This window comes from Papilio machaon, chromosome 20 (genome assembly GCF_912999745.1).
Source record: "Papilio machaon chromosome 20, ilPapMach1.1, whole genome shotgun sequence".
NCBI lineage: Eukaryota > Metazoa > Arthropoda > Insecta > Lepidoptera > Papilionidae > Papilio > Papilio machaon.
Window position 1 is genome coordinate 1155600 of NC_060005.1, and position 27071 is coordinate 1182670.

At 32.3% G+C, this 27071-nt stretch overlaps 1 protein-coding gene and 1 non-coding gene across 2 annotated transcripts in view; both read left to right on the forward strand.

The window, feature by feature from the left end:
• LOC106714664 overlaps positions 1–3270 on the forward strand; it is a 38732-nt gene extending 35462 nt beyond the window's left edge. The window contains exons 4-7 of the mRNA XM_014507763.2: positions 449–668; positions 1034–1208; positions 1515–1651; positions 3059–3270. Coding sequence (XP_014363249.2) covers positions 449–668; positions 1034–1208; positions 1515–1651; positions 3059–3270 — 744 coding nt within the window. The remainder of the gene's footprint in view (positions 1–448; positions 669–1033; positions 1209–1514; positions 1652–3058) is intronic.
• A 5158-nt stretch (positions 3271–8428) lies between these two features.
• Trnam-cau lies at positions 8429–8501 on the forward strand. The gene has a single exon. It is a non-coding gene; the product is annotated as a tRNA-Met (tRNA).
• Positions 8502–27071: the final 18570 nt, after the last annotated feature.

Sequence of the window (27071 nt, forward strand, 5' to 3'; positions counted from 1 at the left end):
AATGCGAATGTTTAGATGGATGGTTGGATGTTTGAAGGTATCTCCAGAATGGCTCAACAGATCTCAATAAAATTTGGCATAGGTCATAGTCTGACAGAACACATAGGCTACTTATTATTTATTTATTTTTTTTAATTTCGCGCGGACGGAATCGCGGGCGAATGCTAGTAAATAGATGCTATGCTGGTAAATAGATGTGGTCCTCATTATGTTGTTGTCTGAGCAAGTAGTTTGTAATCTTAAGGCAAACTAATTTGGATGAAAACTTTATTTTTTCTTCAGTTTCACCATTGAGTTTAGAACAGACGGACATTTTTTTTTTTTTTCGAAGGGGAAATCTTTGAAAATTACCCTGCCTTCTAAGTGCTGCCCTGGGAGAAAGGCAAAATTAGATGGACTTATCAGCCAAGCACAAATCGGATATTATAATTTCCTTTTTTGATTCTAGGTATCTTGGGTGCGTCGAAGAGGCAAAGAAGAATTACCGGAACTACTTACCGTAGGAGCTGTGACATACGCAGCAGACAATCGTGTCACGGTCGCTAAGCGATATACTGGCAATTGGAGGCTACTCATCAAAGAGGTTAAACCTGATGACGAGGGAATATATGAATGTCAAATATCAACACATCCGCCTAGAGTCAGCAGAATCTACTTGCATGTTAATAGTAAGATCTTTTGATCCATAATATATATTTTTATGGACTTTGAAACCTATTTGAATACATTTCCAGTTAATTAGTTATACCCTATAATAATTTTAAGTAAATTTTATATAACATTTACCATACAATTTGTCTCATTGTCCAACTTAAGTTTGCGAAGTTCTAGAGCTTCAATTTACTTTAAAGTGCAACGCAATAAATTTAACTTCTGTTAAAAAAACGTACTCTTATGTTGCTAAGAGTTTTTGCGGTCATATAGAGGTCATAAAATTTTTACACCGACCGATATAGTTCTCATCTTCAATTACTTATATCTCCCAGATATTTTTTGCATTTCTAGTAAAGTTAAAACTGATCTCGGTACTTAGCTCCACAAGTGTGGGTAGTGGACGAGGCCGGCGCGCCGCTGTCTGAGAAGTACTACGAAGCGGAGTCAACACTAGCGCTCGTGTGTCGTGCGCGTCACGTCGACACGCCAGCCGTGCTGACCTGGATACATGAGGGCAGGGCTCTTAACGCCGACACTACGAGAGGCGGCATCAGGTATCTTAAGTTTGCTTTGTTAACTACACCTTTAGTAAGTACTTAGATGATACTCTTTGACGTTACTTTCTTTGTACGGTAAAGGAACGTGTATTTTTGGACGTAATTAACAGGGTTTATTAGTGAAGACTTTGCAAGTCAAATTTTGCTTGAAATTGATCGGCCAAAGTCATCTAAAGCACAAATATCGTGTCATGTTATGACTTTTGTTTTGATGGAAGAAGCTGTCAAACAGTGTGACGAATTCTCATTTAAAAAAACAACAACAAATATAACATCTAGATATATTTTTGTATTTGATTGCAGCGTGAAGACGGAACAGGTGCCGGGCGGTGCAGACAGCCTGCTGCGCCTCGCACGTGTGAACAGCAGCGACGCGGGCAATTACACGTGCGCTGTGCGAGGCGCACGGCCGCATACTGTCGCCGTGCACGTGCTCAATGGTACGAACATATACATTAAAGATCACTTAGTCTCTGTTCAATCTTTCATTCTGATAAAAAGATTGAGTGATTATCTTGTACTATTGAGCATTCGCCTTGTTTCTATTTTATTAATTCTTTCTTAGTTCCTGCAATGGTTGCAACGAAATCTTGGGACACATTCTAAAGGTTTAGGGATATGTCTTTATGCTTTACATATGAAATCAAAATCATGTTTGATTTTATTTTAGTTCATCCATCCTAATCATCAACTTCATCTCCGTGGACTTATCTCACTGCCTGTCGATAGTTCTACTCAGGAGAGAAGTCAAAATTAATTATATTTCTTTTAAAATAAATTTAAAAATAAACATCTAATCCTTCCCATTAGTCAATTATGGAAAGGCTTTTGCAAATAACTGTGGCCATTTTACAATTACTAAACCACTTACTCTACCTTCATCGAATAAAAAAGTTTACAAAATTATCTCAAGCTTATTCCTTTGTTGTGTAAACTGCAAACACTTTAAAATCTCTGCAACTGTAAAATTAGCATTGGAATTGTGCGGCAAAAACTCTAGCTACTCTTATTGCCGGTCTAGCGACAATTTGATTTATTCAAAGAGGAAAATATAAAAAACAACAGACGACATTTCTATTGTCCACTTTAAAGTCGACTTGAAGAATAAAATAGCAATAAATCCACTGTTTCAATACCACATTTTTATAGAATCTTTATTTCTACTAGATAGTAGTGTCTATGTACTAGACTGTTTGTAGATAGTGCATTTTCATATCATTTTTAATACGTTTAATTTTGTTTGTGTATAATAAATATGCATTTTTATTTTGAAATGCGATCATTAAAAATTTCCGGTGCTAGTTGTGAAAGTTAGGTCACGCAATATAGGCATCCTAGAAATGCTTCCGTGACTTAACCGCGCGGTCAGCCTTGAATACTAATCCTTGGTGCATTCCTTTGCAACTCGGTCACTAACTAGTGCACCAGGATTACGATTTTATCTGAATAATTTCAATATCGTATAATATAATATGCTTAAAAAATACTAATATGAATTCGCAGAATATTTGGTTATGTCGGATTACAATTGTCTATTTTAAGATTTATGTTGTACCAACTCTTGTAAACCTTAGGACAGACTAACTTTTTAAGTCGCAGCAGTCGTGCGCGGTGAAAAGAAGTTTAAGTTAAAGAACAAAAACTCCTTTTCCCCGCGCACGACTGTGAACAAGGAATGTATCATTTTCTACAACCAATGCTCCAACAAAATCTAGACTAGCTTTTGGAAAACTAGTCTATAACGCTTCATCAGAAAGGGTCACTTAAGTTGTCAGGGCATTTATAATTCATCGTTTCCTACAAACACGTACATTTGTTTGCATCACTAATATTCTCCTTTGTTTCAGAAGAAAGTCTTGCTGAACTCCACGCTGGTGCTAAATCATTTCAACTACCCTCAAATAGTATCACAACTTTAGCTTTACTTGTAACATTTAACGATTCAGTATTAACGTTATCAAAAACGGTGATTTTCTTGGCGGCAACGTTGCCTTTATTGTATACATTAGATATTTTAACTTTATTAATAGAATATACAGTAATAGTTCTACCTACGTGATAATTTACTACTTTATTTGTATATAAAATGTTTAAATTTGGTTCTAAATATAGATTATTAATAATAGCTACATAATAAAAGTGATAAATGAATATGTGTTTCATTATAATGTTACTTTGACTTAATTCCTACGTTTTTCTATATCCTTAGCCCAGCATCTTGATATAGAGAGTTCAATACCCTGTTATTTTGGACAAGATAAAGTTGGCAGCATATCTGATTCTATCTAACATAATTGTGAGTGCCCTTCATTAAATTATTAAGTTCAAAATTGGTCGATTTTCATCAATTAGCGTCATTTTTCGTCATTGGGTTCTTAGATTTTTTAACAAGATTGAGTCAGATTGTATTTCCATTTAGAGCTGGACGAGTGCGATCACCTTTTGTAAAGCAGTTCCGGCCTCTCCAGTGGAAACAGGTCCTTATATACGTACAAATGAAGTTAAGTTGCCAACGTAAGCTAGTTACTAGAAAACTAAGTATTATGCCTATTCAAGTTGTCTAGCGGCGTAGCCTTTTATTGGTACTTGGGTTAAGTTTGCTTTTAGAACTTACTTTGTTAATTACACCTTACTTCAGTCTCAAGGAAACCCTAAGATAAGATTTTTTTCTTAAGAATTTTTCATATGACTTCAGTAATGTTTACGTCACTTTTGTATTACTATCAATTCTGGATACGTGAGAAACGAGATTAGTTTAAGTGATTATGCGATTCCGAAAAATGACTTAAAAAGTAGAAATTCGGGTTAAAAAGAAACTTTTTTAAAAAACAAAACAGCGGCTGCGAGCTCGAGAAGCTAGAACTAAGCGAGAGTTCAACTCTCGGTTTATGTTAAATAAAATTTATTTTTATTCTATATAAATTCTTACAATTGTAACAAGATCGAAATGCTTTCAAATAATTAAGGCGAAAGAAAACATCATTATAAAACCTGCATACATCTGCAAAGAAAATAAAATATACTAGCTTTTACCCGCGACTTCGTCCGCGCGGAATAAAAAAAAAAGAAAACGGGGTAAAAATTATCCTATGTCCTATTCCTGGTTCTAAGCTACCTGCCCACCAATTTTCAGTCAAATCGATTCAGCCGTTCTTGAGTTATAAATGGTGTAACTAACACAACTTTCTTTTATATATATAGATACTCGTAGATGTAAGAAGTCGAGTAATATGCGCATGAGCAGTGTGGTAAGATTAAGGCCTACTCAGTCGTAACACAAGGTAGGCTCGAGCGTCTAAGGATCTGTATAAACTGATGTCCTATTATTAAACGTATTCACATAAAAAAAATAATCATTGAAAATGTTACTTAAATACATTGTTCTCTTTATAGAAGCTTTTAAACAATTTCATTAACAAATTCCATTGCCCAAGTTAATTAGGAAAATAATAATTCTGTTGTAAAGACACTCAGCTTTTGTTGAAAACTTTTCATTTTAGTGGACGAGAATAATGGAACAGAACATAACTTGTTTCTTAAATCTGCCATTAATTTAGGTTATTACAATCAGATTAAATTAAATTTTACGTGTCGCTATTTTGGTCTTAAAATGTTGATAACATTTACATTACTTTCCTAATATTATAAATGCGAATGTTTATAGATGGATGGCACATAGTCTGGAAGTTCACATAGGCTACTTATTTCGTTTCTCATAACTCCGCGAGGATGGAGTCACGAGCGACAGCTAGTTATTTACAAAAGAACAAATACTACAAAATGTTCTCCCAAGTATGGTTGGCGACAGGCAGACCGGCCGGCTGTCAAAATTAAACCAAAACATTAAGATTTATAAAACAGTTATATAATAAATCGAATTGTTCGGGTTTTTTTAATTAAACAATACTGTAGTACTCCAAAAATACGGTTTACTTTAACACGTATTTCAACCCTTTGACCGCCGCTGATTAACATTATTGACGTCACCACAATGCTTTCGGTATAAATACTTCATTATTTTATTGGCAAAGATCGCATTTCACAAGCATATGCATAATCATTTTTCAATAACCATTTATAAAAAAATCCGCGCTTTACTCTTGTATTTAATAAAAAAGGTTGACGTATGATTAAGCTAAAATATATTCGAAACACTATCTAAGTTTTTGGAACGAAGTTCCTTATCGCGCGTTGTGAAAGGGGTTAGACGGAAAAAATTCTTACGAAAAGTTGTCACGACACTTTTTGCTATAGTAAGTATGTTAACGACAAATGAGCGCTACTTCACCATGGCAACGACGTGACAATATATAACGAAAATTCATAGAAATAAAATGTACTTCTTGTGAAGACTTAAGTTTTTTATTCATAGAATAAACATTGGTTCCTTCACTAATTAATCGAAAGGAACTTCGTTCCATCCGGGTGTCCCTTAACACCTCTCAAGTTTTTTTTTTTTTTTATGGTAAGGCCTATAGTATTTAAATAGCAGTTTGTTAAAAGACAAATTGAAATAGTTCGACTTTGGTAGTAACAGAATTTTCGTAGTAAATCTATTCGTCGGTCCACGGTACTTAATAAAAGTTGGTCTGATGAAGCACTCCGTTGTTACCTTTGATAAATGAAGTGCGCAATGAGTGGGTGTGGATCGAATTAACTTTTCACACCGTTAACAATTTTAATTTATAAAACAGATTATATAAGTTAATTAATTTTCTCACTTGTTGTGGCTTTCACCAGAACAAATTAAAAAGTTATTGGAGTTTATGTGACACTATGTGACAGGATATTACTCCATTGAGTGTTTCAAGATGTTTTGTGTAAAGGCGGTTTTTATTTGCACAAGTGAACATTTAAATTTTTAACAATATCAAAAATAGTATCGATGAATGGACTGATAGGGATAGAGTTGCCAGGAGTCCGGATAAATCCGGACATAGGAAGGCTTTTTGATTGCGTGTCCGGCCAAAATAAACGATTTTCCGGCTTTTGTTAGGCTTTTTACATTTCCTAAACATAACAGTACACCCTATCTATTAATACTGAGACAAAATCCTAAATAATATAGGGTGTCCGACCTTTCTACCCTAATGTCCGGCCAAACTGGCTGGTCTGTCCGGCTAGTAGGTTTAGCGACCTGGCAACCCTAGATAGGGAAGAGCTTCAACCAACATCTTAAGAAGCTCTCGCTAAACAGTTGAATTAATAGCCTGATACAAAAGGCAGTTAGTTATTTTAGAAAACGCACGCATAGTTAGGAGACTCCTGTCTCTGATTGCTTGAGTCATGGGATTCCATGTCGTGGTTTACTATTTTTATATGAGATATTTTGTTATATTTTTTATAAAACATAGCTTTTACCCGCGACTCCGTCCGCGCGGAATAAAAAATAGAAAACGGGGTAAAAATTATCCTATGTCCGTTTCCTGGTTCTAAGCTTCCTGCCCACCAATTTTCAGTCAAATCGATTCAGCCGTTCTTGAGTTATAAATAGTGTAACTAACACGACTTCCTTTTATATATATAGATATAGATAAGATTAAATTCAAATTATTATCTATATAATACAGATGAGTTATTAAACGAATATGGTCAAAAATAGCATAATATTATTTAAGAATAACGCATAATTCTAAAGATGACAGAATTTTTGAAATCGGTCCAATAGTATTTGAGTTTATTCTGTACAAACATACAAACAAATCGTTCCTTTTTAAAATATTAGTGAAGATAGTACCATATTAGTAGAATATTAATACACTAGTTTAAACTAAACCTATCAAGTTTAATATCAACTATTTATTTATACTAATCTTACTATCATTGCAAAATGCGATAATTTGGATGTTTGGATGGTGTTTGTTAGAAGGTATCTCCAGAACGGATCAACGGATCTCACTGAAATATAGTATAGAACATAGTCTGGAAGACTACGTATTCTATTAAATAAGTTTTTTATTCTGCTTTTAATAAATATACACCACACTGTCATAATATCTTTGTCGTGTGAGTAAAAAAACTTCAACACAACCCAATAATCCAAACAATACGGATGTAATGTAAAATTATATGAAGTACTTTGATGAGACTCTTCAAACTTTGTGTGTTCCTGTTTGCATACGTAAGTACACTTCAGATATTCACCCTGTTTTATTTTAAATTTAAGTAGTACTTTCGGCTGTACTTAGTCATTTAAAGGGCCCCTCAGTGAAGATTTCTAATACTTAACCAACATTATTTACTTCCATTAATAGTCCTTATTCAGAGTACAACAGAGTAATGCCAAAAAACGCCCTCGGATCATAAATTTAACTTTAATGTTTTTTAACAATATCACCTTAAAAAGCTCTCGCTTAATAATTGGATTAGGAGCTTCATACAAAAGGCAGTTATTTCAGAAGCTGCACGCATTGTGAGGAGTTTCTTTTCTCTTCAGCCTTGACAACTGGTTGCTTGAGTCATAAGATTCTGAAGCTGGTGGTATATTGTTTGTTTTCTATAAGTTTAAATATTAGCAAAGTATCCTATCTGAATAAGTAATAAAGTAGGTTAACATAAATATAAGATATACGCTTAGAACTTAGACATAACATGAAACTCGTGGCAAATTTTCAAGCAAGCGAATTCTTCAAATTGGCGCGTATGTTGCAACACAAGTTGAACGTAGAAGTTAAGAAATTTCAAACTTTAGTGTTAGAGGAAACTTTCAAAGAACATTTTCAAAATTGCTGGCTAAAGAATAATGACACATCGAAGGAGATTGTTAGTAAATGGTATTAGAAAGTTACCGATAAGAGAGTCGTAAGTGTTGAGAGAAAATATTAATTTTCACAGGTATGTGTGAGTTCAAATTTTATTTTACTAATTCATCATCATCAGCTCACTGTACGTCCCCACTGAGGGGCTCAGAGCCTACCCTAAGTTAGGGGTGACTAATCCATAGTCAACCAAGCGTGGCCAGCGGGCCAAGTGGGGGTTGACTTCACACATATCATTGAATTTCTTCTCAGATATGCGCAGGTTGCATTACCATCATCACATCATCATTTTTACAACTTACTACAACATTAATATATCATTGGCTATTCGTGAAGTGAGTTTTATTTATCTCCGTAGTAAATACACTTTTATCTATATTATTTTATTTAATGGACTTATTAGATACTACCATTATTATATTTTGGAATTATTTATTCGTTTTGCACAAGAACTACAGAGCCTCGGTAGCGCAGTTGGCAGCGCGTAAGTCTCATAATCTTAAGGTCGTGAGTTCGATCCTCACCCGGGGCATTCCTTTTGCAATATTTTGCACACATTTGTTGTAACCATTCCCAATAAGCTCGAAGCTTGTGATAGGACATGGTTTACTAGAGTAGTCCAATCACCGGATTCGAACTAACCACCAAAAATAGGCGATCCGAATTCTTTACCATTAGGCTATTGTCCCTTGGTTTTATATTATGCGAGTGCGCTCCCGCTTACACATTTCAATGGTTATTGTAAATTAAAAGATACGTTACAATCATGACAAGATATAAAAGTGACAAAAAAAAAACATGTACTAAGATCAAGGAAGGGATTCATAGGAAATATTCTCTTTCTGTGTGTCTCCTCCTGCATTTGTCCATTGTCGCTTCGCTTCGATGAATTCAGGTGGCCGCTCGCTCGTTTGCCACCTTATGATAAAAAAATAAAGTCCCTTCTTATAAAATTCACTGACACTCAAGGTCATCCCGCAGGGACATTAACCATAAATCATTACCTTAATACCCGTACAGAAATATTATTATATCAGTTATTTCAAGGAGAGATGACAATATGTTTGAATACGAATGTTTAGGCAAACAAAACTCACAGAACACACACACAAAAACCTAAAAAAGTCACATTTACGTGTAAAGTTTCTGTATCTGTTAGTACGAATGCGAACCTGTAGCTGTTAACACCGTCTCTTTGACTAGACTTCATAATGACGGCCGTCAACCGCACAGACTGCGGCGTCGGAGTTAAATCCTTTGACAAAACTTGACGGCTTTTCCGTGACTAATAAACTATTGTGCAGCTTAGTACCTACAGCACTTGATTTTCGAGGTACCGAATAGGCTTTATGAATTACGATGAATAGTCTACACGACTGATTGTGTGAATAAGTTTTATATATATTTACATATTTTATTTGCAACTTAATAATTATGTAACAAATATTTAAATTTTAGAATATTAAGCAAACACTGAATACAAAGTACTGAATAATTTCGTGTTACGTAGGCGAGATATTTTAGGCTCGTTAAATTCTAATTACCGACGTTACAGCACACAGAGTAATGTTAAACAAGATTAAGATTAATCTTCGCGGTTATTTGAATTATTAGTTTAAACTAAAACATGTCTTCTAAAAACAATTATAGAACTAAACTAAACTAAACTTGGTTTAGACGTTAACAAATAGCAAAGGGACCATTTCATTAGATGATTATTGTTTTGGAATATTTTATTCCCACAATTTAAAGTCGAGCTTAAGGTTAAGTGTGTTATTGCATCGGTCAAGCCAGCACATTCGTGAAGCAAATGTTGATGTTACTGGTGTCTCTCTAATTACTAATAAGTGAGAACGGCATCGCAAATTGAGGAAGATTTAGGCTGATAATGTTACTATTGTTAAAAAAAAAATCCAGTTATAAAATATATTTTATTCGTTTACCTCTATATCTATTCACCGTTAGATAAGGAAATTTATGGGAAATGTTGGTGAATTATTAAATGTAAATAACCTAATAACACCTAGGAAATGTATTAAAATAATTATACACTGTCCTTGTTGAAATTCACGTACGAATGCGCATGTTGGTCGCGAACAGAAATTATAATATGCAAGATAAAATAAACCGAGTCCAGTAACGAGCCACTACTACTGATTAATATAGTTATTTTGTTTCCTAAGTTACTTTACTGGCTGATATGTTTATTTTGTTGGTTAAACTACTTTGTCAGTTAATATACTTTTTTTTTGAAGAAGAGATTTACAGCCATTTAAAACAATAATTCATCAAATTAGGAGTCCCTTAAGCAGTATTTAGAAGACCACTAATAAGAATTTAAATTTCACCAACTTGTAGGTGTCCCATAAGTTTATAATTTTGCTTTAGATTTAAACAGATTACTAACCTAAGCGACACCTATCTCAAATAATATATATAACCTATAATTTAGGAGCTGGTTGATGAAAACGGTCATTAATACTCTTAAGGTAGGTTTTCGCTGTCGAAACATATTTCTGCTCTTTTGCTTATTATGAGTGTGCAGATTTACTACTCTTCTAAAATATTATCAGCCGTTATATCTGAATTCACTTGTATTTATATCTTTCACTATCATACATTCTTCGGTCCTTCTCTAACTTTTGTAGTAATCCGCATTCAATATAAATACATTCTTTTTCTTCTATCCATTACTGCTTCAAGTATACATATAAAGACATAATAATTTCTTTTTTCTAATATTTATGCTCTCTATATGTGGTATTGTATTTAATATTACATTTTGTTGGTTAACGTATTATTCCACTGTAATCATTAGCGATACGAAATGTTGAGGATTATGTTTCTAATTATTGTGAGTTCACGTCTACGATATTGTCTGCTTTAATTATTTCATTTCGAATTCAAATTTAAACTAAGATTCGAAAAGTGTGAATATTATGTCAACAAATTCTTGGGTAACTTAATCCACAAATTATTCATATTAAATTAATTCGCAATTAATTAGTACCTATGCCTAGTTAATAAGCATTTTTTTATTTATTATTTATTTATTTCCGTACATATTACTAAATGTTATTTTTATTTTCAAAATTTACAGCTGCCTGCATCTAAAGTCATTTGGATTCCCGGCATGAAATATATTCACCTCCTCTCTCTAAAACAAATTGATGTCGTAACAACATTATTCTCTCGTGAATCAGTGTCAACGGTATCAAAGAAAAACGTGAAATTGATGGCACAGGTGTGAATTTGATCTTGGGGGAAAATAACATTCTCTTTGAATAGGTATTTTATGTTGGTAGAACTGAGAACATCTTTCACTTTATAGAGTTTCCTTGTCCTTTAAAAATTCCGACTTAAGGAATTCGAAATTTGAAAGTTATAAGATCATCACAATAGTTTTTGTTAGCTTTTTTTATATCATAAGGTGGCAAACGAGCAAGCGGCCACTTGGATTCTCCGCAATAACGAGGCGACCGTTGCCCATAGACATCCGCAAATGCAGATGCGCTGCCTACTTTTAATCAACGGAGAAGAGGACGCACAGAAAGAGAATATTTCTCTTTCCTATGCGTCCCCTCCTCCGTCAAATCCACTTCCCCTTCCCATCCTTTCCTAATAAGAAAAGAGTGGGAAGGGAAAGAGGGCTAAAATTAGGCCTCCGGTGTTCTTTGGGTAACTTATATAAGATTGGGTAAAGTTTAAACCAGCGGTAGCACAAGGAGGTATGTGTGTAACCACCGTTGAAAATACCTTTACAGATCAGATCCAAATGTCATGTACAGATCCTTGTCAGTCAGTTTTAATAAAATGAAATACTGATAATTTAAAACTTTACTTCTTAAAGATTCCATTTATTGTAAAAGAACTTGAGAGACAAATTTGGGCAAATGTTTGCAATTCGCCAAAAGAAGTCATTTTCCTCAAAGTAAGAGACAATCTACTTAACTTTAATGGAATCTCTTCTGTAAATTACTCGAATACTTTGCGATACTTTATTAAATTATTTAATTCCAGAAACACGGAGCTTGTAATTTGGCTTGCCGTTTTACTTAATCAACTAAAGCCAAGCCAACAATGGTGAACCTATTTACTACGAGTAAACATAAAAAAAAGTTATAAAAATAACTACTTCGGATGTCCATCATATATTGGTTTTAGTAACGTATTTTTAAGCTTTGATAATTGTTAAATATTCACTTACAAAACAGAAGATTTTGATATTAAACCAATTCCTTATTTAATTTCTGAAGGTACACACAGTTCTGATAGCCGTGAAAATATTCAACAATTTTGAACATAGCCAAGATGATAAGTCAAGAAAGCTGGTATTATCCAATCAGCTTTCGATTAGAATATTATCAACTCTAGCTGCCATAGATTGATTTATAACAGCAAGAAACGTTCTCTGAGCTAACTGTGGACTGAGAGATAACACTAATGGAACCACTGAAGATCAGACTTAAGCAAACTAGGTTTATAAATCTTAGCATAATCTTATGACTTGTAAATTTATGAACAAATTTAGAAGAACATTTTTCTGGCTCACAGTGATAAATAGATTTAAATTTATATATTACTAATATTGATTCAAAAAGAATTTATTGTTTTTAATTTATAGAATGGTGACAAGGATAACTTTAAACATGAATGAAAAGGTGACATCATAAAGAATATAGTTGTATCTGAAATGACGAAAACCTGGTGCGCAGACCGCAGTATAAGTAAATAATATTAATTGTTCGTTTGCTAATGGTTTTTAACTTTAAATTGTAAATACTAGAGTCATTTGTTTGAGCTATTATAAATAAGTCAAGCCATTAAAATATCTCCTGACAATCTCAAATCAAACACAAAATTCTTGTAAGAAAATTCGTAAAGTCGGAACGGAACGATTTCTCTGTAATTGCTCACAAAACACGCGGCAAACGGAATTTATTTACTCAAATTTATTCAGAGAGAATTTAATTATTGCTTTATTTATTTTCATTGTGCCAGCAATAATATTTGCGAATTCAAATATGAAATTTGTTTGATTTTACAAATTACTTTGGCTAAAAGAAGCTAGGGACACATTTACTTAATGTTTATTTTTTGCCATAGATTTGTTTTTATCACGGTATAAATACTTAATAAGGATGGTCAGAATGCCCGCGATTCCGTCCGCGCGGGATTAAAAAAAACTTTATAAGTAGCCTATGTGTTCTTACAAACTATGGTCTACATCTGTGCCAAATTTCAACAAGATCCGATGAGCCGTTCCGGAGGTATAAGGCATCCCTTAAAATAAACATCCATCAGTTTTTTTCAAAAATAAAAATACATTTTTCTTTTCTTAACATGATGTTGTGTTTCGGCAGTAGAAGTTCCTTTTATGCTCATCTACAGCAAATGTTTAATGTTATCTTATAACCTAAATAACCTGATAAAAGATCTCGGATAACCCCCTGTAGAATATAATATTTATTTAGTGAAATTGAATACTACAGGGAAGCGTTTACCACCTCGTTACTTCGTTGTTTACAAAAGTTTGAAATGATGTTAATATTTATTAATTTTAATTGTTCATTGGATATTCTTGTGTAATAATTGAACTTTTAATTAGTTGAATGAATTTCGGACGGTCGCTTGTTCAACCTGCAATGCCAACCCTCACTGGGACAGTGTGGTTCATCCCTAACTTGGGGTACGCTCTGAGCCCTTTAGTGAGGACGCATAGTGAGCTGATGATGAAAATCGCAAAATTGACGTTTACGATAGTTTACGTAGAGGCCAAAGGAGCTATATAATAGATGTATACTATAGCACTCATTCTATTCTGAAAAACAGAGATAATAAGTGTCAATACAAATGTCGCTGCAGTAACCTACAGTAAGAATCAACAGTCACGGCGAGTGACGAGAAGCAAGAATCTATTGTATCTAAAATGGTGTAGTTGACATTGCGAGCTGAGATACAGTTAAGATGAACTTGTTATTCTTACTATCAGACCTATTTGTTAAGAGTCTTAAAAACATTTGCAGATAGCTTTTAACGTGTTAATACACTATTAGACTGTTCAAAATGTATACAAATTAAATAGTAAATTGAGCTGACTCCAATTTTATAAAAGCTGAGACATTATAATTAAAAAAAAATCAATAAATCGCACCACAGACACATCTAATACACCAAGTTACTAAGGAAGATGGAAGTGAAACCAAGTAACCAATCAATTATTCCATTTGAGTGGAGACTCAAGCAAACGCTTTAGCGGCGAGAATGCGGCTTATTTACTTTGAGATGGCTTGCATTAACCGATGTATATAGTGCTTGAAGCAATCAATGTAGGTTCCAAGCAAACAAAACCAGATTGTTATGTATACAGTAAATAATAATTACTAACATATGCTTTATTTACTTAATTGTATATAATAATTTATAGAGAGAGAAATGAAACACACGCAAATAAAAATTCAGTTCCTTAACTTTGAGTTCACAGATTAAAATGCTTTTAAAAACAGACACTTCTTTTGTTAAAATTTACTTTGGAACTTGAACTATGTATCACAGATAAAAAATAAGCAATAGAAATCAAGTCAACAGGACTGGGCGGCTGTTCACCCGAAAGTTCGATTGCTTAATAACTACAGTTTTTTTTCATATAATTTCAACAAAACTGCAAATAAGTTTAATTTGATTTAACATAAGCCTCGATATAAAATATTAATCCACATAGTTTGAATAGAGCTTGATTGCCTTTCTTTTGTTGTTCTATTTGTGAAGTTGTTTAAATCAATTTAATAGGTACTATAATTTCTCTAGGATTCTTTTCTTCAATTTTATCTGTGATGTCAGTTATATTAAACTGTGATATAATTTCTAATTACACTAAATCTTTTATAGTAAGACAGAAAATGTGTCATCCACCATTCTTGAAAATGTTATTTAGCAGAATTTCTTCGCTTTAGCGTTTTTTTTTCCACAGCACCTGTCAACCTCACTCATTCCACGTAATCCTATGCGGCGCTCGTAGTCGATTCGCGATAAAAATTAAAGCACGTACTTGTTCTAAAACTTTACACGAATACTAAACCATTTTTAAAGAGACGTTTTAGTTTATACTTTTAAAAACTTTACAATTAAATAATTACGCACACATCTTTCATATTTGACACATTATCAATATTAGCCGGTGTTAATTATTGACCATGTTTGTATTTTACTTTAAAACTTTTTAACAATAATTTAAATTGGAAAATGGCATCACCACAGATATGGTCTCATAGTTAACGACCATTAGTTAGTCTAAACATTAACAAATTATAGTTTGTCTGTAAAACTAATTTTTAAGTTTTATTTTTTGCTTGGACTTTACTTTGATATAATAATATTTTTGTCGTTTCGATTAAAGCTTTAATCAGTTATCTCTGCGTTATCCTATTATAACATTGTGAGACACAATATTATGAAATTATTATAATAAACGAGGAAAAGGTTTGTTATATTTATTTTGATCCTATGTTCATGGATTAATGAACCCTTACTTATCCTCGATTCTGTTTTAAAATTACATCAATGGATAATATTTATGTTATTGAAGTAAAAAAATTACATAATATATTTAACTAAAATGCGAGAAAAATAAATTATTTTTTTATTAAACGGTGGGTTTTTAAGACCTATATTGTTTTCTATGTTTTGTCAAAGTAATGGCAAATATGAAACTATGATTTATACAAATATTTTTGGGCTCAGAAACCATGGATAAATGGAATAAAGCTTTTTGTGATATTGCAATTCTATCCAAAAATAATCGTCTATATTTTTAGGTAAGTACAGTAAGGTTATACTGTACTTAGGCGGGTTTTAGCTAAGTGGGTCGTCAAAAGCTAGCAGAATGTGTGAAGGCTCATTAAGTGCGAAATGTACTACGGTCTACGTATATATGCCTCAGTGTTCATATATTTACTAGCTGGAACAAGCGACTTTGTCTGTGTGAAATTAAAAAAAACTTAATAGCCTAAGCATTATTTTAGCACTTAACTTTCTTCTTTTTCAAATATGTTCATTATGCCGTATGTAACGTTTACCAAACATGCATCGAAACTTTCTCATTTATAAAATTGATACACAGATATTTCTTTTTTTTTTTATCTTGTCTATTAAAAAGAATACGTAAATAATTTTGAATTCGTCCACGTTGTCCGCTCGGAATTAAACAAAAATCTAGTAATAAACTTAGCCTTTGTCATCCAGACATAGCGTAGCTTCCCAACAGTGAAACAATTTCAAATCGGGTTAGTAGTTTTGAAGCTTATTCTTTGCAAACAACCAAAAAAAACTTTCCTCAATATTAAATAACTATCTTTTACCCGTGACACCCTCTGTGCGGCATAAAAAAAATGCACACAAGATAATAAAGTTCGTAAGTCCGTCTCCTAGTTCTAAGCTCTAAATCAGTTCGACCAATCTTGAGTTATAAATAGTGCAACTAAGACAACTTTCTTTTATATATATATTGATATAAGTTATAACATAATATATTGTCTCCATTATCAAAATATATCTATCTTAATGGTCAAGTAACTAATATTTTATATTACGTAACTTCCTACAAAGTTATTACGTACTTTATTTATGTAGCACTTAATTCTTATTTGCGTTACTTACTCTCCCATATAAAAGGACGAACAAATTCTTGACCAAGGCAAAATTATGAATAAAAGTCGCCAATTCAGCGAAATTTCGAAATTTGACTGCAATTTACAGTAATTTTTTATGAACAAAAACAGCTTTATACACTTTTAGATATTAAATTTATCTTTTTCAAATTTTACGTTCGAAATTTTCTCAAAAATTGTTACAATATTTTCGCTCCACGTTTTAATAATGTAACCATTTTAAGTAGATCACGTCCACGTAGTGTATAACATATACAGATATGTCAATGTATTTGGTCCGGTTATGCAATATTCGAATAGCTAGGCTATACCGATTTATGGTTATTGCATGGAATTAGCCCGATAATAATTAACTGGTGGATATTACGTGTGGATGATTGCACTCAAAAGCATGATTATACGTAGATTACTAGCCACTAGATATCAAGGTTGGTAGCATTGTGACGTCATAGCAGACAAGAATTTTTATATTAAAACGTGAAACAAAAACTTTGTACCCATTTTTAAAGAAAATGCGAGAACGGATGAAACATGAAATTTGACACATTTAAAGTTAATATTTAGAAGTGTAAAAAAATATTTAACACCAAAAAAAACTAATAAAATTGATTTTGAATTATGGTCAAATTTAGGCCAATGGGCGACCATTAATAATATTAAATAATTGCGCTCGTAACCCACGAGTAAAGACAAAGATTGTGGTTTATCGATCAGACGGTCGTGGGTTTACTTCCCGCCATTTAACAAATATAATTAATCAACATACTCAAGTAACTTAAGTTAACTTCCGTATTATAATACTTCTAATAAAATTTAATGTTTTACAGCCTCTTGGAGATGTCTATGAGCAGTGGTTCATTCACCGTTTTAACGAAATCAGGTGGTTGTTCGTTTGCCAAATTTAACTTAAAAAAAAACATCAAGTAACACTTACATGTTCTTTTACTCTACTGCTGTTTGCCAAATTGAACTTAAAAAAAAAACATCAAGTAACACTTACATGTTCTTTTACTCTACTGCTAATCTATTATTTGCTTTTCTATAATAATATTATAAAGGATAAGATTTGAGTATTTGTCTTTTTGCATTGAATACACTCTGACACTACTGAGCCGATTTGAAAAAAAAATCACTATTAGGAAGCTACGCTCTCCCTGTGTGACATAGGCTGTATTTATTACTAGATATTTATTTATTCCACTCGAAGTCTTAGGCAACTGCTAGTAATTTATAAAAGAAATCACCCTGTAAGTACCAGTACCAATATTATTTGTTGTAACATTATAGGTATACCATTATCGATATACGCAATATAAACATATCCATTATTTGTGAAATATGATCCGTTAACTATTCGGAAGCAATTTATTTTGTTATATTTTTCATATAAAGAATACATAAGTTTTACAAAATACGAATTTATTGATACCGAATATGTATTTCTTTTGTTCTTTTCTTTTATTTCCTCAACCCTTAATCCTTCTGCCAAACGATTTGTGGATACGAATGGAAGTTACGACTGTTATCATTTTGGTCACTTACATTGCTTTAGAAAATAAATGAGCGAAAAAGGATGCGAGTTTATTTTAATTATTATTTTTAGTTGTAAGATAAATAAAATTTTAGCCTCACATCTATATATATAAAAGAAAGTCGTGTTAGTTACATTATAACGCAAGATCGGTCGAACTGATTTAGCTGAAAATTGATGGAGAGGTAGCTTAGAACTAGGAGTCGGACATAGGAACTTTTTTATCTTGTGTGCATTTTTTTTATTCCGCACGGACGGAGTCGCGGGTAAAAGCTAGTTGAATATAACTTGTCCTGAGGGCGCATTAATTAGTTTATTTTTTAAATCACTATTTAATGTGCCAGTTAGTTTCACATTTCTCCGCAATATGGTGATAACAAAAATTGTAGATTGCAATTTTATATTGTTTCGTTTTTTGCTTTTTTTATTGTATCGGTGGCCAGTTTTTATTTCATATAAATTAGGTAAAAAGAATATATAAATAATATACGCCGTCCTCGATACATTTTTAATGTTTCAGTTTTTAAAAAGTTGCTTAAATATTTTAAAGATTTTACAACAATTATCTATTTTCAGCTTTATTTAAGACAAAAAAACGTGAGAGGTGTCAAGGGACACCCGGATGGAACGAAGTTTCTTTTCTATTAATTAGTGAAGGAACCAATGTTTATTCTATGAATAAAAAACCTAAGTCTTCACAAGAAGTACATTTTATTTCTATGAATTTTCGTTATATATTGTCACGTCGTTGCCATGGTGAAGTAGCGCTCATTCTTCGTTAACATACTTACGATAGCAAAAAGTGTCGTGACAACTTTTCGTAAGAATTTTTTCCGTCTAGCCCCCTTTCACAACGCGCGATAAGGAACTTCGTTCCAAAACCATTATCATAAAAAAAAAACTTACACAGTGTTTCAAATACATTTTAGCTTAAACATACGTGAACCCTTTTATACCGTGACTCTAGCGGCTGGTGGGTATTTTTAACAAATCATGGTTATTCAAACATTATTATGGGTAGGCTTGCGAAATGCGATCTTTACCAATAAATAATGAAGTACCGATAGCATTGTGGTGATGATACATACTCGTATCTATGTGGTAAACATATCACCACGTTGACGTCAATAATATCAATCATCAGCTGTCAAAGGGTTTAAACACGTTAACTAAACAGTGTCTTAAAGTATTTTTCGGATTTATACAGTTCTTGTTTTTATTCACAATGAAATGAGTAAAGTTATTTAAAGTAGCAAATTTGAGTGGAGTTGCGGAGATTACACAAAAGCTTCTATTTGAGCTGTACAATTAATGGATATGTGCTACAGAAAATGTGCATAATAAATTGGACACCGTTTATGAATGTTTTTACAAATATTATAATTACTACTATTTACAACATAATATAATTGGTCTTCTATATTTAAAATTTACTAGAAAACGGAATATTCGATACGAAATCAATAAAATTAGTTTGATTATAAACGTTCAAGAGTAGCGGATGTGGAAATACACATCCGCTACTCTTGAAAAAAAGTTAATGTAATTTATACCAATCTATTTGAAGAAGAATTATCTTTGTTTAGATGTTTCGATACTAAAATATTCGCAGCAGTATTCAGCTACGACAGAAATTCCGACATTAATGTCTGTACTATTTAAAACTAGCTTTTACCCGCAACTCCGTCCGCGCGAAATAAAAAATAGAAAACGGGGTAAAAATCATCCTATGTCCGTTTCCTGGTTCTAAGCTACCTGCCCACCAATTTTCAGTCAAATTGATTCAGCCGTTCTTGAGTTAAAATTGTGTAACTAACACGACTTTCTTTTATATATATAGACAGATTGTACGGATGAATCAAGAAACACTCGTGCTCATACAGATACACTTCGATGTCTAATTCTATCATTAGATTTAACAGTGGTAGACGACAGCAACATATATTACACGGATGGGTCGGCTCGCAGCAATAACACGACCACACAGAAGAGAGGTGTAAAGTGGAAGTCTTTCCGCGTTTCGTCTGATGAGTGAGCGTGCCGGAAGCCTAATTTTAGTTCTTTTTCCTCTTAGGAAAAGAGATTTTATAGCGGATATATATTAAAGGTAAATATTATCTTTCTGTCTCCTAATCCGTTGATTAAAGGCAAAGAATATGGGCATCGGTCGCTTCGCCATTTCAGCAAATTATGGTATACACTAGCTCGTATGCCACCTTATAATATAAAAACAAATAGAAATGTAATCACTTAAATTGGTTGTTGTGTTAACACACCAACCAAGGTGTTAAACAAAAAAAAAGTAAGTAACCTACTTGAATAGGAAGAATATTGTACTTTTATTACTTTGAAGTGATTTCATTCATTCATCGTCTTGCGGCCATGTTTAATTAACGTAACCTTGACGAAGGGCATTTTATTGTTTCATCGCGTTCACACTGGCGCTGTTGTGTTTAATTTTATATTATTACAACATCGTGTTTCTACTGCAGAAACATCTACATAATCATTCACGACCCACTTATTTAGTTTTGCTTTAGTTTATTTATTTATTTTAATAGGTACACAATACAGTTTAAAACCATTACATAGTTAAAAAATAACATAAAGTAAGTTCAAGAAACTAGGTTATAAACCAATGTGAGTGTACACAATATGATTATACAATGTAAAACAAAATGAAAAGGGTGATAAAAAAGTGGTAAAGTGCATATTAAGTACTTAAAAATTAAATATGTTCAACAGTTATATTTATGAGGTTAGAAAAGTCATCAAATAAAGGGATGAGAACAACCAGGTATTGTCTTTAATTTTAGTTCTTAGTTTTGCTAGTGGTCCTGTTAGTGAAATTAATAAAGCCAATCTTAGCTAATTCTAGCGGATTTAAACCTTATCTATTTTATATTTTAATCTATCTTACAATATTACTGCAGAAATACAGTTAAACACGTGTTTTAACCTTTTGACCGTCGACGATTAATATTAAGGACGTCAACGTGGTTTATGTTTTACTCTTCAATATACATACGTGATGTATAATGTACGTGAGTGTTTCAGCCGTTCCTATATAAGTTAATGAAACACTGTCAAATTTTTAGTCTCTTATTATTTATTCACTTGTTTTGTAAATGGTACCATAGTGTTATTATCTTGATTTATTAACACTTCAAATGCGATTGAAATTTGCATGAAAATTGCTTTTTGAAAGAAACACACGAGATTCATGTACCAAATAACAAGCAGATGACAGAGTTAACAAAAATTTCAACATCAAGTGTTTGTTAACATTTCAAAAAAAAAAATGTTGAAAATCTTTTTAGATTTCTTTAGCTACTAAATCCGATCACATGTTTAAGGAAATTGATTATAAATTTGTTCGCTTTTAAAATCTGTTATATGTGAAATAAAAAACTCATAGCATTTTTTGTTACATTTCCCTAAAACGTATGCGATAAGGATAACACCATTAGAGGAAACCATTTGGAACAGTCCATTTACGTTTTCAATATGCATGAGCCCGTAAATCGGGCGTGTCCCTTCTACCGTTAAAATGTTTGTAATCCTACCTTTTAGTCATAACGCTTCTAAGTTAAAAGTTATTTTAAATGTAAATATGAAAAAAAATTGTTATGAACGATATTTCGACGTAATTGTATGTGCCACGATCACGTGTTAAAAGTCATTTATTAGTTGTTTATTTTTGAACCACCACCGTCAACCCCACGTGAGTGGGATAAAGCTAAGAAAAATACTCAATCTATCTTGTTTTGAGGTGTTCCAAAGCGCATCTTTCATCTTTCATCATGCAATAACTAAAAGCAAAACAAACATTTCATTAACATATTTTTTATATCATCTATAGGCGTCCACAACAATATAAACGTCTACTCTTACTCGACGGAGTAACACGCAGAGAGAGGATTTTTTCCCTTCATATGAGTCCCCACCTTTAAATCTACTCCTCCTTCCCATCCTTTTCATTTAAAAAGGGTGGGAAGGGAAAGGGCACTAAAATTAAATAGAAGAATTCTTAAACATTTGTAAAAGTTAAGCATAAAGTTTTCTTATAGTTTCTTAGAATTACTCCTTAGGCACTCACAGAATTAAATATTTATAAAATTGTGCTCTCTAACACGCTCTCTTGGATTAAAAGACCAGCGTGACCTTTGCACGCATTGCCATATAAATTTATTTTTCTTTTAACTAGAGTTTAACATGATTAAAACATTTCTTAATAAAAAAAATATCAAATGGATTTAAATCTGAGTTAAAGAAAACTTAGATGTGTAAATGTTTTAGTAAAAACATATTTTAAAGTTATATAATAAATCAACGATTGCAGTTTTCAAATAAATGTTATCATCAAATATTCTAGTAGACACATCAATTAGATTTGTAAAAGACAGGCTTAAGTGCTAAGAAAAAAACGGTTTGTTTGTTTTAACAATTCAATTCAAAACAATACAATTAAATTCAATTCGAGTAATAATTGAATATTATAATAAATATAAAGGAATAATAACTACAAAAAAAATACAAGTTTTATTTACTACATGACGGACGAAATCTCATAAAAAACACGTATGTAGACTGACAAAGTTATCTGACCCGGTATGCTTATGTCAAATTAAATTATGACATTTATTTATTTTATTTATTTATTTATTTATAATACAATGATAAACAAAAATACAACTATGTCCCACAAAATTATATAAAATAATTTGACTGTGGGATCAAAAATTTAAATTTAAATTAATATAAAATAAAAGATAATAAGTTATGATAATTAAAATTAAAATAAATTTAAGGAAAGTATAATTAAATCAGTAATGAGAAAAGAAGTTATGGCAATGTAATAAATATTTTTTGAGCTTTTTTTTAAATTTCCCTTTGATACTTTTATTCGTAATGGCTCCTGTCAATTTCAAAAATATGTCACATAATCATTGCCGGACTGTAGCCGTCTTGTAATTTCTTTTTTAATAACATTTCTAGGGATATGTATGTTTTAAATATTTTATGCCAGAAATAAATTTGATAGCATCGCTTCTCTTAACGAACCAGATAAGCTAGTATCACTATACATGTCAAAATTTCCTCAAAGACAATTTCGCGTGTCAGCTATTTTCCTTGAATGACTATAGCTATGAACGCCGAGCATTAAACGGAGGAAATTCTGGATGCCACATACGCGCAATAATTAGAAACGTAATTCCAAGGGATTTGTGTCACTGCTAATGTTTGTAAGTCAGAGGATAACATTTTAAGGTGGCATGTGAAATAATTAAAGCATGAAGATCTTAATATACAGGCAAACTAAAATAATAATTAAAAAAGTAATACGAAGTTAAATTAAAATATAGTGTAGGCAACAGTGTGCACTCGGTAAAAGTATGCATTTTCTTTTATACTGAACTAACACGATTAAACTTCATAGACATGACGATCTCTACCTATTATACGAAGCACATCATCATCATCAGTTCACTATACGACCCCAATGAGGGGCTCGGAGCCTACCCTAAGTTAGGGATGTGACTAGGCCATAGTCAACCATGCTGGCATATTGCTAATTGGCTTCAAACATATTTTTGTATTTCTTCGCAGATATGTGCATGATGCTTCACGATGTTTATCACTCATGTAAATCGAAAATAGAAAAACACATCGGTAAAATGCGGAATTCGAACCCAGGACCTGCAGATTATAAGTCTGCTTAACCCCTGAGTCACCGACGCTCAGGAGAAAAAGTTTTTTAATACCACGCAGACGGAGTCGCGGACGAAAGCTATGTTCTTTATCGTATATTTAATTAATTTTAATTTTTACTAACTATTGCCCGCGACTCAATAAAAACGTAATTAGTAGCCTATGTGTTTTTCCAGACTATTTTACATGTATGCCAAATTTCGTTGAGATCCGCTGAGTGGTTCTGCAGATACCTTCTAACAAACATCCATCTAAACATTCGCATTTATAATATTAGTAAAATCATATCGTAGTTCTGTCATACTTTTTATTATTGCAGTATCTCTAAACCGTCGATTAAATGTCAAGAATAAAATGACAAAATTTTTTAAAACGATAAGCTTGAGCTATTACACAAAGAAACTGCGAAGAATTATAACAATGTGTGCCCACGGTAACATATTGCTCCGCTCTGGCATTTTCATAAATTGCTAACCCTTGTCATCTCCGGTATGTCACTTTATAATATGACGAAGATGACATTATTTGTAACATGAATTTCAAGTAAAAAACGTGGAGCTGTATTGTTCTTTTTTATCGTATCTTTTTTTACCTGTAAGGGTTGAAGATTTTTCGTAAATTACTCTCACAAGTTATAAATTTTTGGAAATCCAACGCTAAAACGAAAGCTGTATTACTCCAAAAATTCAATTAGACACTCTTTAGTTAATGAGTGTTTTAACCCTTTGACCACTGGTGTTTGATTATGGGCGGCAACGTTGATATAAATGATGGTTTACCCTTAAATATGTATCACCAAAACTGCTTCCGGTATAAGTACTTTGTTATTTTTTTGTCAATATAGCATTTCAGAAGCATGTGTATACTCATATTTCAATAATCATGATTTTTTTATTATATAAGATGGCAATCGAGCAAACGGCCACCTAGCAGGATACGCCTATAAGCGAAGCTTCCCATAGACATCCGCAATTTCAGATGAGTTGCCTACCTTTAGTCGACGTAGGAGAGGACGCACCGAAAGAGAATATTTACCCTTCCCATACTTACTTTAAAACAAAAGGGTAGGAAGGGAAAGAAGACTAAAATTAGGCCTCCAGAACCACACTCATCAGACGAAACTCCACTTGGAATTACTTCCACTTAGCCCCTGTCTTTTGTACGGTACGGTTCCACCGAGCGAGCCAATTCGTGAAGCAGATGGTATTTTCCTGGCGTCCACCACTGTTACTGCCACTAACAAATCTCTATTATCATACATGCGATAAAAGAGTTGACCTATGTTTCAGCTAAAATTTATTTAAAACACTGTCTAAGTTTTTTATAGTTAGACCCAAAGTCTCTATTCCTGACTACCGTAAGTGTTATAATACCGTGGATGTTTGTTTATCGCACTCTCAGTTACTTACATTTATATAGTCTTTCGTTATTAACGTGTTAAGTATCTCTGTGAGCTATTAAAGGTGCTCGTGAGGTCTGGAAAATGCTTCATACAAAGCCTTAATAGACAATATAAAAGCTATCCCGTGTCATTACGACCATCTCTTTATTACACAGACTACTATAATGATTAAACATTGAACTACCTATGCTATTACAAGTAATAGGACTTAAGGGTAAGTAGAGATTACGGATTTTCCTTCGGCATATTTCTAACATCTATCTTCTTTAAAATTTGATTTATTTTAAGGATAGAAGTTTTTCTAGGACATCCCCTACCATCATTACTCGGTAATTAATTTAAATTTACTTAGTAATTTGTTATTGTATTGTATGTTAAGAAATTATATGTAACAACGCCTGGAAAAGGCAAAAATGTTCAAATAAATAAATAAATACTATACCTTTGTCACTTTTTATAATTACAATAGGCTCTAGTTTTAATATTTAAACATGATTCATTGCTTTATATAATATAAAATACTAGCATTTACCCGCGACTCTGTCCGCGCGGAATAAAAAATAGAAAACGGGGTAAAAATTATCCTGTGTCCGTTTCCTGGTTCTAAGCTACCTACCCACCAATTTTCAGTCAAATCGATTCAGCCGTTCTTGAGTTATAAATGGTGTAACTAACACGACTTTCTTTTATATATATAGATATAAAACACCGCTGATAATATTGTGCTAAAATATAAAACATTTTATACGGAATAAATATAATCATTATTAAGTTATAATTATACAATAAAATACAGTTTGTTTCCAATAAAATCATTTTATCGTTGCTCTATAATGTCATCAATTTTATTTAATTGTCACCGTTATTTTCCGTACTAATTGCCACATTTGCCATAATTGCCACGTTGATTCATTATTCATATTGTTGATAAGATGGTTTAGTATGAAATTATTGATTTTAAAAAATTATAAAACACATAAAACAAAACACGCACGCACGTAGAAGTGTAAGCAAAGATTTTCAGCGCAATCCAGGTCAATTAGTAGTTTATGATTGTGTAAACCATAAAATTTAAACATCTAGGTTTTTTTCATATAGATAAGTACCGTCATCAGAAATAAAAGAACCAGCTTAATTTCAATTACTAAATTTGACCCATATAAATAGAACAAGTTAAATAAAACTATTTAAAAAGTTTCATGTTACGTAGAGTATGGAACGATCTCGTTTGTGAATTTGTCAAACAACGCATTTTTGTTTTGACAAATTGGTTAGTTTTTGTGTTTTTTTTTTCATTTGTACGTGACATAGTGTTACTAAAGTTAACGCGGATACTGTTTTATTTTATCGCGAATTTCAATTGTAAAGCTTGTATACAAAAATTATTATCTCTACTTTTTTTGAAAGAGTCAGAAAGGGATGGCAACTGTCGTTATGCAGTTCTTACAACAATCAATCGAGAAATGTTTTTTGTTGTTTGAATATTATTACTATTTGAACATAAGACTTTTAAACATATTTAAAGATAAATGAAAACGAAACCATTGTATGGTGAAACATATAACCACGCTGACGTCAATAACTACAATCATCGGCAGTCAAAGGGTTAGAACACGTGTTTAACTAAACAGTGTCTAACAGTAATTTTTGGAGTAATAAAGGTATGTTTATATTAAAAAATATATATCTTTCGTATTAACATTGCTCTGATCCATTTTATCAAAAGGAATATTACGACGAACATTTACATTGAACAAATAAACATTTTACTCTACACTTTACTGTGTCCTG